The sequence below is a fragment of the Pristiophorus japonicus genome, chromosome 12 (genome assembly GCF_044704955.1).
Source record: "Pristiophorus japonicus isolate sPriJap1 chromosome 12, sPriJap1.hap1, whole genome shotgun sequence".
In the NCBI taxonomy this organism is placed as follows: Eukaryota; Metazoa; Chordata; class Chondrichthyes; family Pristiophoridae; genus Pristiophorus; species Pristiophorus japonicus.
The window spans coordinates 89382623-89396877 of NC_091988.1; the positions used below are offsets into that span (position 1 = coordinate 89382623).

The 14255-nt window shown below is 42.4% G+C and overlaps 1 protein-coding gene across 1 annotated transcript in view; it reads right to left on the minus strand.

Moving 5' to 3' along the window:
- Positions 1-14255, minus strand: part of itpr1b (inositol 1,4,5-trisphosphate receptor, type 1b) — a 593020-nt gene that overhangs the window by 366847 nt on the left and 211918 nt on the right. Inside the window, exons 13-15 of the mRNA XM_070894815.1 lie at positions 9122-9221; positions 8877-9037; positions 6904-7045 (exon numbers count right to left, since the gene is read on the minus strand). Of these exons, the coding sequence (XP_070750916.1) occupies positions 6904-7045; positions 8877-9037; positions 9122-9221 (403 nt within the window). The remainder of the gene's footprint in view (positions 1-6903; positions 7046-8876; positions 9038-9121; positions 9222-14255) is intronic.

Genomic DNA, 14255 nt, shown 5'->3' on the forward strand with positions numbered 1-14255 from the left:
CTTTATCAGATTGATTCATGTAGTAAGAATGCAAAAAATGCCAGAGACCAGGAAAGGCCATTCGACCCAAATGAAGCTTGCCCCGCTTGCATTCAAGCTCTCCCAATCTAGCATCCAATGATGGCTGAATGTCCCCAACCACTGCCACTTCACCTGGCAGATTATTCCAGACATTTGCATAAATAAGTTCCTTCTGATAGCTGTTCCAAGTTACATTTGTGATCTCCAGTCTTATTACCTTGCTTTCTCTTGAAGTAAGTTACCTTGCCAAATTAATTTAATACTTCAATATTCTCCCCTCAACCATCTTCTCTGTAGCCTGTAGAGATTGAACATTTTTTTTTTTAATTCTAAAAGGTTAATCCTTGCTCCTTTACACTTCCAGTTAATCTTTCCTGCATTTTATCCAATGGTTGTATTTTCCTTCACAGTGCGGGGACTAGAATTACACATATTATTCCGAATATGACCTAATCAACGCATTGTACAATCTTAATATATCCTCAGTAGACTTGTATTCTGCTCTGACTATATATCTTAGCAGTTACCTCAGTATGTTGCCTGGATACTTCGAGGTAAGTTCACCACTTTTCCCAGGTCTCTGAGTAATTGTACTAATTCTATTCCATTCACCAACCCACATTTTTAAAAAAAATTTGGCAGTGCTACATTTCATCAGTCCACCTGATGGTATAAATTAGCTAAATCCTTCACTGCATCCTTGGCCTTCACCTCATTTTGAAGTCATTTGCAAATCTGACAATCATGCAGTTGCAATCTTCCAGGTGATTTATGTAAATTAGGAATAAAGGTCCAACCACTGAACCCTCACATTTTTATTTCTTATTCTTCATCCAAAGATACCCTACCCAGGATTCCCAAGGCTTTCACTTTAATTAAGTATCTTTAATGCATAATCCTCTATTGATTTTCTGAAGGTTTTTCCATATCATAGAAAATTCCATGGTCCACTTAACGTGCAAAATCCTCAAAAAATTTCAAGGCGGCTTGCCGGATGGGCCCTGAAATTGCGGCCTCGTCGGGCCAGTAGGTATTCTGGAATATGTACAGACCCACTGAGGCCCCGCAAAAGTCGATTTTCAGTGCGCAACGCGCATGCACTGAAAACCGTTTTTTAACAATCGGTCAAGATATCTCTGGACAGATCTTCCGCATCCTCACAGCCAGAACATTCGCACGGGCGAGATTGCACTATTTGCCCAACTCTTGCCCAGCGAATGTCCTTAAAACTTTTGCGCCTAGTAAAAGCAGGCGCATAGCCTAATTTTGTACCAGAGTAAGAGTTTTAAAACACATAAAAATTAAAATTTAAAACACATTTTTATGTTTAAAAACCCTGTCCACTAAGGTAGGTTTATTTTAAACCCTAATTAAAACAATTTTAAATAAAATAAAACAAAAAACAAAAATGTTTTCTAAAACATTTCATTAACTTTAATTTCAATTCATGTTAAATATGTGATTTTTTTTTAATTTCGTGGTGTGTTTGGGTGTTTGGGGGGATTTCTCATTGATAATAATGGGAGCTCGTACTTAAGAGTTCCCAATATTATCAATGAGAATACTGCACGCCTTGGAGTCTGAGTCGCGAGTTCAGGTCCCATTCCAGAGAGTTGAGCACGTAATCCAAGCAGATACTTATACTTCTATTCACTGGAAATTAATACAGAACTGCACAGACGGATGGTATAGGTTTTGCTGGCTAAAAGCACTCTACCCAACTGAAAGATACACGATTGTTTTCCCTTAGCCCCTCTCCTGAAGATTTGGACTGTTTGCTGGTGATTGGTTCTGCAGATCCCAGGCTTCCTCCAACACTGTGCCCAAGTACTCATTCCTCACATTTAAGCACTATTGAATGTCAACAGGTTATCTGACTGTAGAAGACTTAAGATTTTGGCCTGATTATGTTCTTACCCAGCACCCACATCCAGACACACACCACCAGGGGCACACTTGCACATTTGCCATTTCTCTCACGTGTGATGCGGAGACTGCCCAACTCTGGTGACAGCCGCAGCCTAGTGGCAACACTGACGCTTGACTTAGGGCTTGTTCAAGTCTGACTCCAGAGCCTTGAGCACATAACCCAAGCCAATACTCCAGTGTCGTACTCCATTGTCAAGAGGAGTCACCTTTTGAATGAGCTGTTAAACCAAGGTCTGTATGCCCTCGCAGGTGGATGTACAAAATCTCATGGCATGATTCGAAGAAGAGCAGGCGAATTCTTTCCAGTGCCTGGTCCATTATTTATCTACTGCTGATTGCATGCCACCACGGGAACATAGTGGTCTGCCCTCTCAGGTCGACGTAAAAGATTCCTTGGAACTATTTTGAAGAAGAGCACAGGAGTTCTCCCAGTGACCTGGCCAATATTTATCCCTCAATCAACATAACAAAAACAGATTATCTGGTCATTATCACATTGCTGTTTGTGGGAGCTTCTTGTGTGCAAATTGGCTGCTGTGTTTCCACTACATTACAACAGTGACTACACTTCAATAGTACTTCATTAGCTGTAAAATGCTTCGTGACGTCCCAAGGTCATGAAAGGCGCTATATAAATGCAAGTTCTTTCTTCCTTTACTTAACCCAGGAGACAGTGAAGATTTTCTAACTGTTGAGTTCAGAGCTTCTAAAGAGCAGAGTACTTAAGAAATACAGTCGGAGTATTATTCCGAGGAATTGAGGATAGACTAGCCAATTTTAAAAAATAGATCTGCAGATTGAGTTGTTCCCACAATTCCTCACTATGGCTGCTTTTACATTGACACTCCCAGTTCCCGATCCCCTAACTTCACCTATCTGGCAGGAACTCCAATGGAAACCTGGAGGAGTAATTCATAGAATGCATATGGGATTGTTTCTTAGAACAGTATGTTACAGAACCTACAAGGGAGCAAGCTATCTTAGATCTGGTCCTGTGTAATGAGGCAGGAATAATAAACGATCTCCTAGTAAAAGATCCTCTCGGAATGAGTGTTCACAATATGGTTGAATTTGTAATACAAATTGAGGGTGAGGAAGTAGTGTCTCAAACGAGCGTACTATGCTTAAACAAAGGGGACTACAGTGGGATGAGGGCAGAGTTGGCTAAAGTAGACTGGGAACACAGACTAAACGATGGCACATTTAAGGAGCTCTTTTCTAATGCTCAACAAAAATATATTCCAGTGAAAAAGAAGGGCGGTAAGAGAAGGGATAACCAACCGTGGATAACCAAGGAAATTAAGGAGAGTATCAAATTAAAAACCAATGCGTATAAGGTGGCCAAGGTGAGTGGGAAAATAGAAGATTGGGAAAATTTTAAACGACAGCAAAGAATGACTAAGAAAGCAATAAAGAAAGGAAAGATAGATTACGAAAGTAAACTTACGCAAAACATAAAAACGGATAGTAAAAGCTTTTACAGATATATAAAACGGAAAAGAGTGACTAAAGTAAATGTTGATGAGAAGGGGGATTTAATAATGGGAAATGTGGAAATGGCTGAGACCTTAAACAATTATTTTGCTCCGGTCTTCACAGTGGAAGACACAAAAACCATACCAAAAATTGCAGGCCACAGGAATGTGGGAAGGGAGGACCTTGAGACAATCACTATCACTAGGGGGGTAGTGCTGGACAGGCTAATGGGACTCAAGGTAGACAAGTCCCCTGGTCCTGATGAAATGCATCCCAGGGTATTAAAAGAGATGGCGGAAGTTATAGCAGATGCATTCATTTATAATCTACCAAAAGTCTCTGGACTCTGGGAAGGTACCAGCGGATTGGAAAACAGCTAATGTAACGCCTCTGTTTAAAAAAGGGGGCAGACAAAAGGCAGGTAACTATAGGCTGGTTAGTTTAACATTTGTAGTGGGGAAAATGCTTGAAACTATCATTAAGGAAGAAATAGCGGGACATCTAGATAGGAATAGTGCAATCAAGCAGACGCAGCATGGATTCATGAAGGGGAAGTCATGTTTAACTAATTTACTGGAATTCTTTGAGGATATAACGAGCATGGTGGATAGAGGTGTACCGATGGATGTGGTGTATTTAGATTTTCAAAAGGCATTCGATAAGGTGCCACACAAAAGGTTACTGCAGAAGATAAGGCTACGCAGAGTCAGAGGAAATGTATTAGCATGGATAGAGAATTGGCTGGCGAACAGAAAGCAGAGAGTTGGGATAAATGGGTCCTTTTCGGGTTGGAAATCGGTGGTTAGTGGTTTGCCACAGGGATCGATGCTGGGACCACAACTGTTTACAATATAGATAGATGACCTGGAAGAGGGTACAGAGTGTAGTGTAACAAAATTTGCAAATGACATAAAGATTAGTGGGAAAGCGGGTTGTGTAGAGGACACAGAAAGGCTGCAAAGAGATTTAGATAGGTTAAGCGAATGGGCTAAGGTTTGGCAGATGGAATACAATGTCGGAAAATGTGAGGTCATCCACCTTGGGGAAAAAAAAAAAAGTAAAAGGGAATATTATTTGAATGGGGAGAAATTACAACATGCTGCGGTGCAGAGGGACCTGGGGGTCCTTGTGCATGAATCCCAAAAAGTTAGTTTGCAGGTGCAGCAGGTAATCAGGAAGGCGAATGGAATGTTGGCCTTCATTGCGAAAGGGATGGAGTACAAAAGCAGGGAGGTCCTTCTGCAACTGTATAGGGTATTGGTGAGGCCGCACCTGGAGTACTGCGTGCAGTTCTGGTCATCTTACTTAAGGAAGGATATACTAGCTTTGGAGGGGGTACAGAGACGATTCACGAGGCTGATTCCGGAGATGAGGGGGTTACCTTATGATGATAGATTGAGTAGACTGGGTCTTTACTCCTTGGAGTTCAGAAGGATGAGGGGGGATCTTATAGAAACATTTAAAATAATGAAAGGGATAGACAAGATAGAGGCAGAGAGGTTGTTTCCACTGGTTGGGGAGACTAGAACTAGGGGGCACAATCTCAAAATACGGGGGAGCCAATTTAAAACTGAGTTGAGAAGGAATTTCTTCTCCCAGAGAGTTGCGAATCTGTGGAATTCTCTGCCCAAGGAAGCAGTTGAGGCTAGCTCATTGAATGTATTCAAGTCACAGATAGATAGATTTTTAACCAATAAGGGAATTAAGGGTTACGGGGAGCGGGCGGGTAAACGGAGCTGAATCAGCCATGATCTTGTTGAATGGCGGAGCAGGCTTGAGGGGCTAGATGGCCTACTCCTGTTCCTAATTCTTATGTTCTTATGTTCTTATAAACTTGCCAGCTCTGCAGAGAATTAGTGCTAAGGAGACCTGGAAGAAAAAATGTGCCTGATTTCAGTGAATCTGGCAAGTTTTACATTGGGATTACTGCCAGGTGTCCACAACCTGCTTGTTAGGAACCAGTGGGGCACACAATGCACAAAGGGCGATGTATAAGCTGCTGCAAGTGCACAAGTTCATTACTATTGCTGTCACTTGAATATTCAAAAATCCGCTGTGTGTGGGTGGGCAACAGCTCCCTCAGTTGTGTCCAAGCAGACCATAAACAGTCTCTGTCTGACAGCCACACGAAGCAGTGCCCTAGAACGACTGTTATGATGTTGTCTTGAGACCAGAGTGTCAGAATACAGGGCCCAAATTTGCCCAGGAATTGCCGCGGTTTTTTTTTGGAGCAACTTGATTTTTGTGGAGTATCTTAAAAATCCCCATTCTGCACATTCAATTTGCGGCAGTGTAAGTGAGTTAGTTAGGATTTTTTTTAGTTTCGTTTTTTTTTTCCAAATGGGGGCGTTACCAGCCACCTATGCCTGGTTTGGCCATTTAAGCAGTTGGGACAACTAATAGTTGCTCCAAACTAACTCACGCCATCAAATGTGGCCACTTGTAGCCGCACAGAAAACCCTTACGCTGATTTCTTAACTCTGCGCAAGTAGCCAGAGATATGGGGGGGGGGGGTGGGGTGCGGAAAGAGGGAAGCAAATAGGATCTTGCAAAGCACTAAACACCTTCACAACACTAAAGCAGCATAAAAACCATCAATAATAAATAAAAAATAAACAAATAATAAAAAATAAAACTTAAGTCACCTCGTGTATGCAACTGTGTACACTCTGCTAAGTGATTCACAATGGCTGCTGGTGCTTCTAAACAACAGGATTCCATGAACTCCGTGGGAACCTGTGACAGACATGCCACTCTTGCTATTGTCTCTGGAGGCTTTTGGTTTTTTGCTTTGCCCTGCCCAAGCTCCAATTATTCCCGTTTAAGTGAGCATCAGCAGGCTGTTCAGCTGCGGTGAGGTATTACAGCTGTGCCTGATCCCATCCTTGCGTGACGTTCACACGTCTGCGATTCCAACAGGTATCACTGGATTGTGATCGGAGTCAGGAACACAGTGACTCTGAGGCCACATCCACATACCCTTACCACAGCCGTGCTGAGATCCCTTCTGCCAGGGATAGGGGTGGCGAGCATCGGGTCGTCCCTTCAGCCAGGGATAGGGGCGGCGATGCACTGGGAGGGCGAGGAGCTACTGCGCATGCGCGCAGCTGCCGGTACAGTTTTCGGCGCAGGGCTGTAGATCTGCCCCCCCACTCGACGAGAAACGCCACGCCAGGACCCAGGACTCAGAGCAGAGTGGCCAGAATTCTTGGTAAGTTTTTTAGCACCGGTTTGAGCGCACAAAGTCGGCGCATCTCGGGAGAATATGCCGGAAAAAGGGGTTGGGGAAATTTGGGCCCACAGAGGGCATGTGATTTCATACATGCTCCAAATGTTGGCACATTCTTTAATTTTACCAATGCAACATTAAATAGTTTCCTTCAGATTAATCCATTTAGTGAAAAAGGTGTTTCCAAATTAAGATCCACTTCTGAGCAGAAATAACGGGGACCTCCGTTTCCCCCTTCGAGATCTCACCTGTTTCAGAATATTTTGCTCTCTCATGAGTTTCTGTCGCTCTCGGTTTGGCTTGTTGATCACCACTTCAAGCACATCTTGACCTGAATTTGGAACATCCGCAACAAAGAACACCAAGTCTTCCAGAAGTTTTGTCACAAAACTGTTGAAAATAAATTTAACAAAAAAACAAAGTTCAAGAAGCCCAAACCTCAAGAAAAGCAGCTGAAACACTCCACAATAATAGTGATACAATAATACAACATTTACACATTTGTTCAAATATATGGGAATGTTTTTCTGACACCATTTTGGCACTCATGTCCTGGCCAGTAGTAAAACATTTCTGAAGTTCGGTGATTGACATCCAAGAATGCCAATTTTTTGAAAAAAATCATTCTACCGATCCCTCATTGCCCAACTTCAGAGGACAGTTAAAAATCAACCATGTTGTCATGGGACTGGGAATGGAGCAGATTTTCTATCCTAAAGGACATTATTGAACCAGGTGGATTTTTCTGACAATCCGACAGCTTTGTGGTCACTTTTATAGATACCAGCTTTTTATTTTATTTTTTTTAAACTGAACTGTCAAGGTGAGATTTGAAAACTCACTCTCTGAATTACTAGTCCAATCATATAATCACTATACCACCATACCCTGACCCTTGACCCATCTGCTGACAGATTGCTTGTGCACATCAGCAAAGCAATTCTTTGAGCTAAAGACTTGATATGGGCCAAACATCTAGCAGGAAGGCCTGAAATATCTGCATATCTAATCTTGTGACTTCTATCTAAATACTAGTTGCCCTCCAGTGGTGGTGTACTTGGGTAGTTCCAACCTAGAGGGGGCCTGCAATGTACCTGCGTTTGATGAGGGAAGGGGAGGGGGGCGGGGAACTGAATAATTGGACCAAAGTAGAATCTAGTCGTTATTCTAAAGTGACACATTTTGTCCTTATTAAGCACTCTAATTTACCATATAATTAAACAGTAAATTTAGTGTAGTTTGATGAGCAAAAAAACAGAATTAGTTGCAGCAAGAGGCACAGGTCGGAGCAGCTGGTATTTATCTGGCAAGAGGATTTAGTTACAGCATGAAAAGTTCATGTCGGAAGCTTCCATTACAAATATGGAAATAGGAACTTGCAATGGAGGAAAAAGTTAATAAAGTGCGACAACAGGAAGTAAGATTTTGTCGATGGAAGTGCGCACAGGTGTAAGATTTTGAATACGTCATAGATAGATTATTTTGAGTGAGAACAATAATTGCATGAACATTTCTTCTTCCTCCTTCTCTCCACCCCGCACGCCCATTAAGTGACCTTCAACTTTAACTTTCCGGCATAGAGTGTGGTTGGTTCTTTGGAATAGCTTGCAAAGGGAGGAAGCAGCTTAGATCGAGATCAAATTGGACAAGCACCTTGAACAGAACAGAAACTACTGCTAGAACAGCAAGGAGGCGGATTAGACGGACCTGTAGTGTTTTCCGGCTGTAAGATTTTTTGTGTTTCTATTTTGCGAATCCGATTTCACAGCAGAGGATTTTCTTTTTTCAAATCTCCACAAATCACCCCCTAAGCTTCAGCTTGTCCCAAATTTTCAACTGACCATAAAGTTAATTCCAGGCCTTTATTTAAAAAAAAAGAGACGAGCTAAATATCATGTCTTTGGCACTTCCCGCTTCCCGATCAACCTCCAAAATGTACTTATCAGCTTATCCCTGAAGCATCTCAACTGTTTGTGTCAATTGCAAGGAGGAGTTGGCCAGAACCAGGAAACCTCAATCAAGTTGCAGTATTCTTTCAACAACTACAAAAGGATGCTTAATTAAGAGCATGTGTAATGCTTCCAGACAGTTGTCTAAAAAACATAGCACTACTGAAACTGGGGAAATCACAGATGCAGGCCAAGTGAGAGGATTTATGTTCCAACTCGTCAGGAAAACGCGGGTGGTTAATTACTGGTTGCCTGTTAAAAACGTCACCTACCGTCTTTCATTCTGAGTAATCGTGCCCTTCTCAAGCTTGCCAGCTATCGAGGCCAACACTTTACTAGCATCATTGGCAAAGTCCAAGTCTCTCACTTCAGCTGGCGAAACGGGTACAATAGCAAACGCTTCTTTATCCTCTTTAGTTGGAGAGGTGCCAATCTGAAGTGGAAGGAGACAGCAACAGTGTCAGTATCCAACAGTTCAATGGCTTTTAATATTTACATCTATTTTTTATAAAATTACCTTCAGCATAACTGGTCGCTCTTCATCTTTATCTATTGGCATATTGGTGCTGTGAACCCATGTATTTGTGCAGAGATGCCGGAGTCTAACATAAGAGTTTCTGAAACACACATTAGTTTACAAGTCAAATCCATGACATTGACAACAACAACAACTTGCATTTATTCATATATCACCTTAAATTGCAGTAAAATTCCCCATGGTGCTTCACAGCAATGTCATCAAACAAAATTAGACACCAAGCCACATGAGGAGATATTAAAATGAAGGGTCATCGACCCGAAATGTTAACTCTGCTTTCTCTCCACAGATGCAGCCTGACCGGCCGAGATTTCCAGCATTTTCTGTTCTTATTCCAGATTCCAGCATCCGTAGTATTTTGCTTTTTGTCATGTATGTACATGTTGTTTATAGCCACCAGATGGTGTCATAGTTGGAGGCCACTGAGCAGCACACACATGGTGTTGCACTGGTATAAAAGGCCAGCCATTTTGTGAGTCAGGCACTTTGGGCCGTAATAAAGTAGAACAAGGTTGTACCTTGTCCAGTTAACTCAGTTTGTACCTTTATTGCATAGCTTGGTCAAAGGGGTAGGTTTTAAAGAGCGTCTTAAAAGGAGGAGAAAGAGGTAGAGAGGCGGAGAGGTTTAATGCGCTATAGAGCCTAGGCAGCTGATGGCAAGGCCGCCAATGGTGCAACGATAGAAATCAGGGATGCCAGAATTTGAGGCAAATTAACACCCACTATAGTGAGCCACAGGCTTTGGTGAAAGGCTGAATTACCCCACAGGAGAAGACCAACAAGTTAGCTGCTCATGGTCATTTGATTCCACATTGTTTCAGGACTTTATGTAATACATCATAATAGTGATTTTGGTTGTATGTACCACAAAAATTTGGAGGGGTTATTGACGTCACTAAAGGAAAGCAGATAGTCATTACTGCAAATTGAAATTATGCAAGTCATATCCTGCCCACGGATGGGCTCCACCTGATCAAAACATCACAAGATACCACAAATAATACTCTCCAACACAGATTTTAAGCAAAAATAATAACAGCTGTCATGTCAAAACTCTGTGCATTTTCCCAATATTAAGTGAAGTTTTGTTTTGATATACAAAACATTAAAAAAATCTATTTTTACATGCAGTTATGCATCGGGTAAGGCCACCACATATAAGAACATAAGAAATAGGAGCAGGAGTAGGCCATATGGCCCCTCGAGCCTGCTCCGCCATTTAATACGATCATGGCTGATCCGATCATGGACTCGGGTCCATTTCCCTGCCCGCTCCCCATAACCCCTTATCGTTTAAGAAACCGTCTATTTCTGACTTAAATTTATTCAATGTCCCAGCTTCCACAGCTCTCTGAGGCAGTGAATTCCACAGATCCACAACCCTCAGAAGAAATTTCTCCTCATCTCAGTTTTAAGTGGGTGGTCCCTTATTCTAAGATTGTGCCCTCTAGTTCTAGTCTCCCCTATCAGTGGAAACATCCTCTCTGCATCCACCTTGTCAAACCCCCTCATAATCTTATACATTTCGATAAGATCACCTCTCATTCTTGTGAATTCCAATGAGTAGAGGCACAACCTACTCAACCTTTCCTCATAAGTCAACCCGCTCATCTCTGGAATCAATCTTGTGAACCTTCTCTGAACTGCCTCCAAAGCAAGTATATCCTTTCGTAAATATGGAAACCAAAACTGCACACAGTATTTCAGGTGTGGCCTCAACAATACCTTGTACAACTGTAGCAAGACCTCCCTGCTTTTATACTCCATCCCCTTTGCAATAAAGGCCAAGATTCCATTGGCCTTCCTGATCACTTGCTGTACCTGCATACTAACCTTTTGTGTTTACACGTACCCCCAGGTCCCGCTGTACTGCAGCACTTTTCATTCATTCTCCATTTAAATAATAACTTGCTCTTTGATTTTTTTTCTGCCCAAGTGCATGACCTCACACTTTCCAACATTATACTCCATCTGCCAAATTTTTGCCCACTCACTTAGCCTGACTATGTCCTTTTGCAGATTTTTTGTGTCTTCCTCACACATCTTGTACACATACTACTCAAAATCATTCACGGAGACATTGAACATGTCAACAAACGAGTACGTGTTCAAGTAGCCTTGGGAATTGAGGTCGTTTGTTAAATATGGTGTATGGGGAGGGGGGCTGCATCTTGAGTTGGGCATTGGGGACAAGTATTCCCTTCTTTGCTGCCCTAGTTATGCATTCCTGAGCAAGGATGCATCCTGCAGGTCACCAGGAAAGGAGACCAGCTTTTTCCCTGTTTCCGACTGATGTACAAGGGTACCCGTTTAGACTCAAGGTATACAGTACACAGGCATTTTATTATCGAATAATAGACTGTCGAATGGGCAGACTTCAGTGACTGAATAAAACACATTCTTGCTTCAATTCCCACCCACTGTCTGTGGCCTTAATTGCTACACTTTGTGCATAATTTCTCATGTGCTGGCAAGGGACAAGAGTGTTGCGAAAGGGAGCATTTGTTTCTTGGACCCAACAGCATCCGAATTCTGATAATACACGTGACGAAATGACCCAGAGGTTTAATGCATTGAATTGGGGTTTCTCGAACTGTAGAGAAAACCAGTCTGCAAATCTCCAGCATAACACATGTCCTTTAGCAGTTTAAAAAAAAAAAAATCACACAAAACATTCAGAAATTGCTGGTTTGATTTGGAAAAAGTGGAGCTTCAAGAAATCTTTTATGAAGTGATTTAGCTTGCAGGAATATGGATCCAATTCCTCGCGATACTACCAATGGATACGCTATTTCTCATCATGTAGGGTACTGTTGTCCAATATGGTCACCACTAGCCACATGTGCCGGTTTGAGAATCCAGATGTGGCCAGCTGCGTTATGCATGAGTAAATTTAAAAAGTGAGTAATAGGCAGCAGTGAGGCACATGATCTCAATACTCATGCACACTTCAACTTTTTTAATGCATTTTTTGGTAAGATGGTAAGACAAAAAGCAGAGTGAGAGAGTGGTATTTAATAGTGGAGTGTTTTCCTTCCTTCGTTACCAAATGGAGATAGAGGTTGATGAAGTAAATATACACAATTACCTGTATAGTGCGAGTGTTATCAAAGGTGTTTTCTAACAAAATTAATGCATGTGGCTAAAATGGTGTCACCATAGTCACACCTGTGGCTGGTCAATGATTTCTACTTGACAAAAGGAAGTAGTGTACTGGGCGAGTACTATACGTGGATCAAGTGCTTTGCACCAGCCTGATCTCAAACCAATCCGTGTCAAATAGGAAAAGCATGTGTGTCTGAGCTTGGACCATGTGGTTTGGGATCTGTCTGAACACCAAGAGAGACTTCAGGCCCAATTTGGCCAACCTGTTTTTTTTGGCGTACCCTTTATGCGCCGCTTTTGTGCCCTGGAAAAAAATGGCCCCACCTTGGCCGTTCTGAAGAGCCTGGAGTGCACTGGCGCGGTGCCGATTAAACAGTGGGGGGCGGAGCGACAGCCGTGTGCCGAAATCAGTGCCGGCAGCGGTGCACATGTGCAGTGGTGTCAGGTCCGGTGTTCGCACATGCGCAGTAGCGCCGAAACTGCGTTGCTGTTTGTATGCAAATTAAGATGCCTCGTTTGGTCCCCCCCCCACCCAGATATGAAGGCCAGCCAGCAGCTCTCTCCCCGCCCCCCCGCCCCCACCACCACCGATGCCGCATTCGGTTGTTCTGCTGCGCACGCCACCCCGCTCCCTCCACCCCCCCAAACACTGGCCGAAGGGCTTGCCGGTGCGTGCCCAGCTGCTCCTCCCCCTCCCTTCCTTCAGCCTTCTGATGCATCTTTGCCAGCCGCCCCTTTCCCAGGCTGAATGGCCTCCTGTACAGGCCGGCCCGCTGCCTTCCCCGGCCAACTTCAAGTCAAGGTAGGATTTACCTCAATTCTTTGTTATTCAATTGTTTACCTGAGTTCTTTATTTTTAATGAATTATTTAAACTTTTATTTGCAATGTTTGGTGCCTGGGTGCAGGTCCTACTTAACTGTGCCGATTTCTTAATTGCCCATTCAGTTTAAGGTAGGATTTGATGCAATACTTTTATTTGTCACTAAGTATTTACTTCGCTTCTTTATTTTTTATTGAATTGTTATTACTGCTTGTGTTTTCTTTGGTGCTTGAAGTGTTCTTTGGGTGCAGGGTTGCTTCTATTTTTTTATTTTTTATTTATCGATTGCTGATTACTTTGGTCTTGGTGCTTTAGGTGCAGGGCTGCTTCTATTTTATTTGTTAATTAATTGCTTATTACTTTTTATGCTTTGTTTGGTGGTGCTTGAAATGTAGTTACTTGCACCGATTCCTTAACTGTAAGTAAGGTCTTTCTGTGCAGACAAAAGTGGACACATATGCTGCCCAAAGTTAGTTTAGTACAACTTTTTTCTGTCCAAATTGGCATAAATGGTGTAAGTGGCTGGGAATGCCCCCTTTTGAAAAAAAAAACTGACCGAACAAAAAAACTAACCAACTCACTTACACTGGCGCAAATTAAATGGATATATTTGCAACTAAAATGATACACCAGAAAAATCAAGTTGCACCAAAAAAAAACGGTGCAACTCATGTGGAAATTTGATACTTATTGGTTCGTAGATTTTTAAGATGCCAGTCAACATTAGTTAATGGAAGAGCATGCTCAAATGCATATTTAGTGGAGGCAAGCCGACAACGTTTATTACAATGACTTTAAGCTAATAAATTTCACATGCCTATCCAGCCAGTATTTTGTCAAAAAGCTTTTACAGATATATAAAATGGAAAAGAGTGACTAAAGTAAATGTTGGTCCCTTAGAAGATGAGAACGGCTGAGACCTTAAACAATTATTTTGCTTCAGTCTTCACAGTGGAAGACACAAAAACCATACCAAAAATTGCTGGTCACAGGAATGTGGGAAGGGAGGACCTTGAGACAATCACTATCACTCGGGAGGTAGTGCTGGACAGGCTAATGGGACTCAAGGTAGACAAGTCCCCTGGTCCTGATGAAATGCATCCCAGAGTATTAAAAGAGATGGCGGAAGTTATAGCAGATGCATTCGTTATAATCTACCAAAATTCTCTGGACTCTGGGGAGGTACC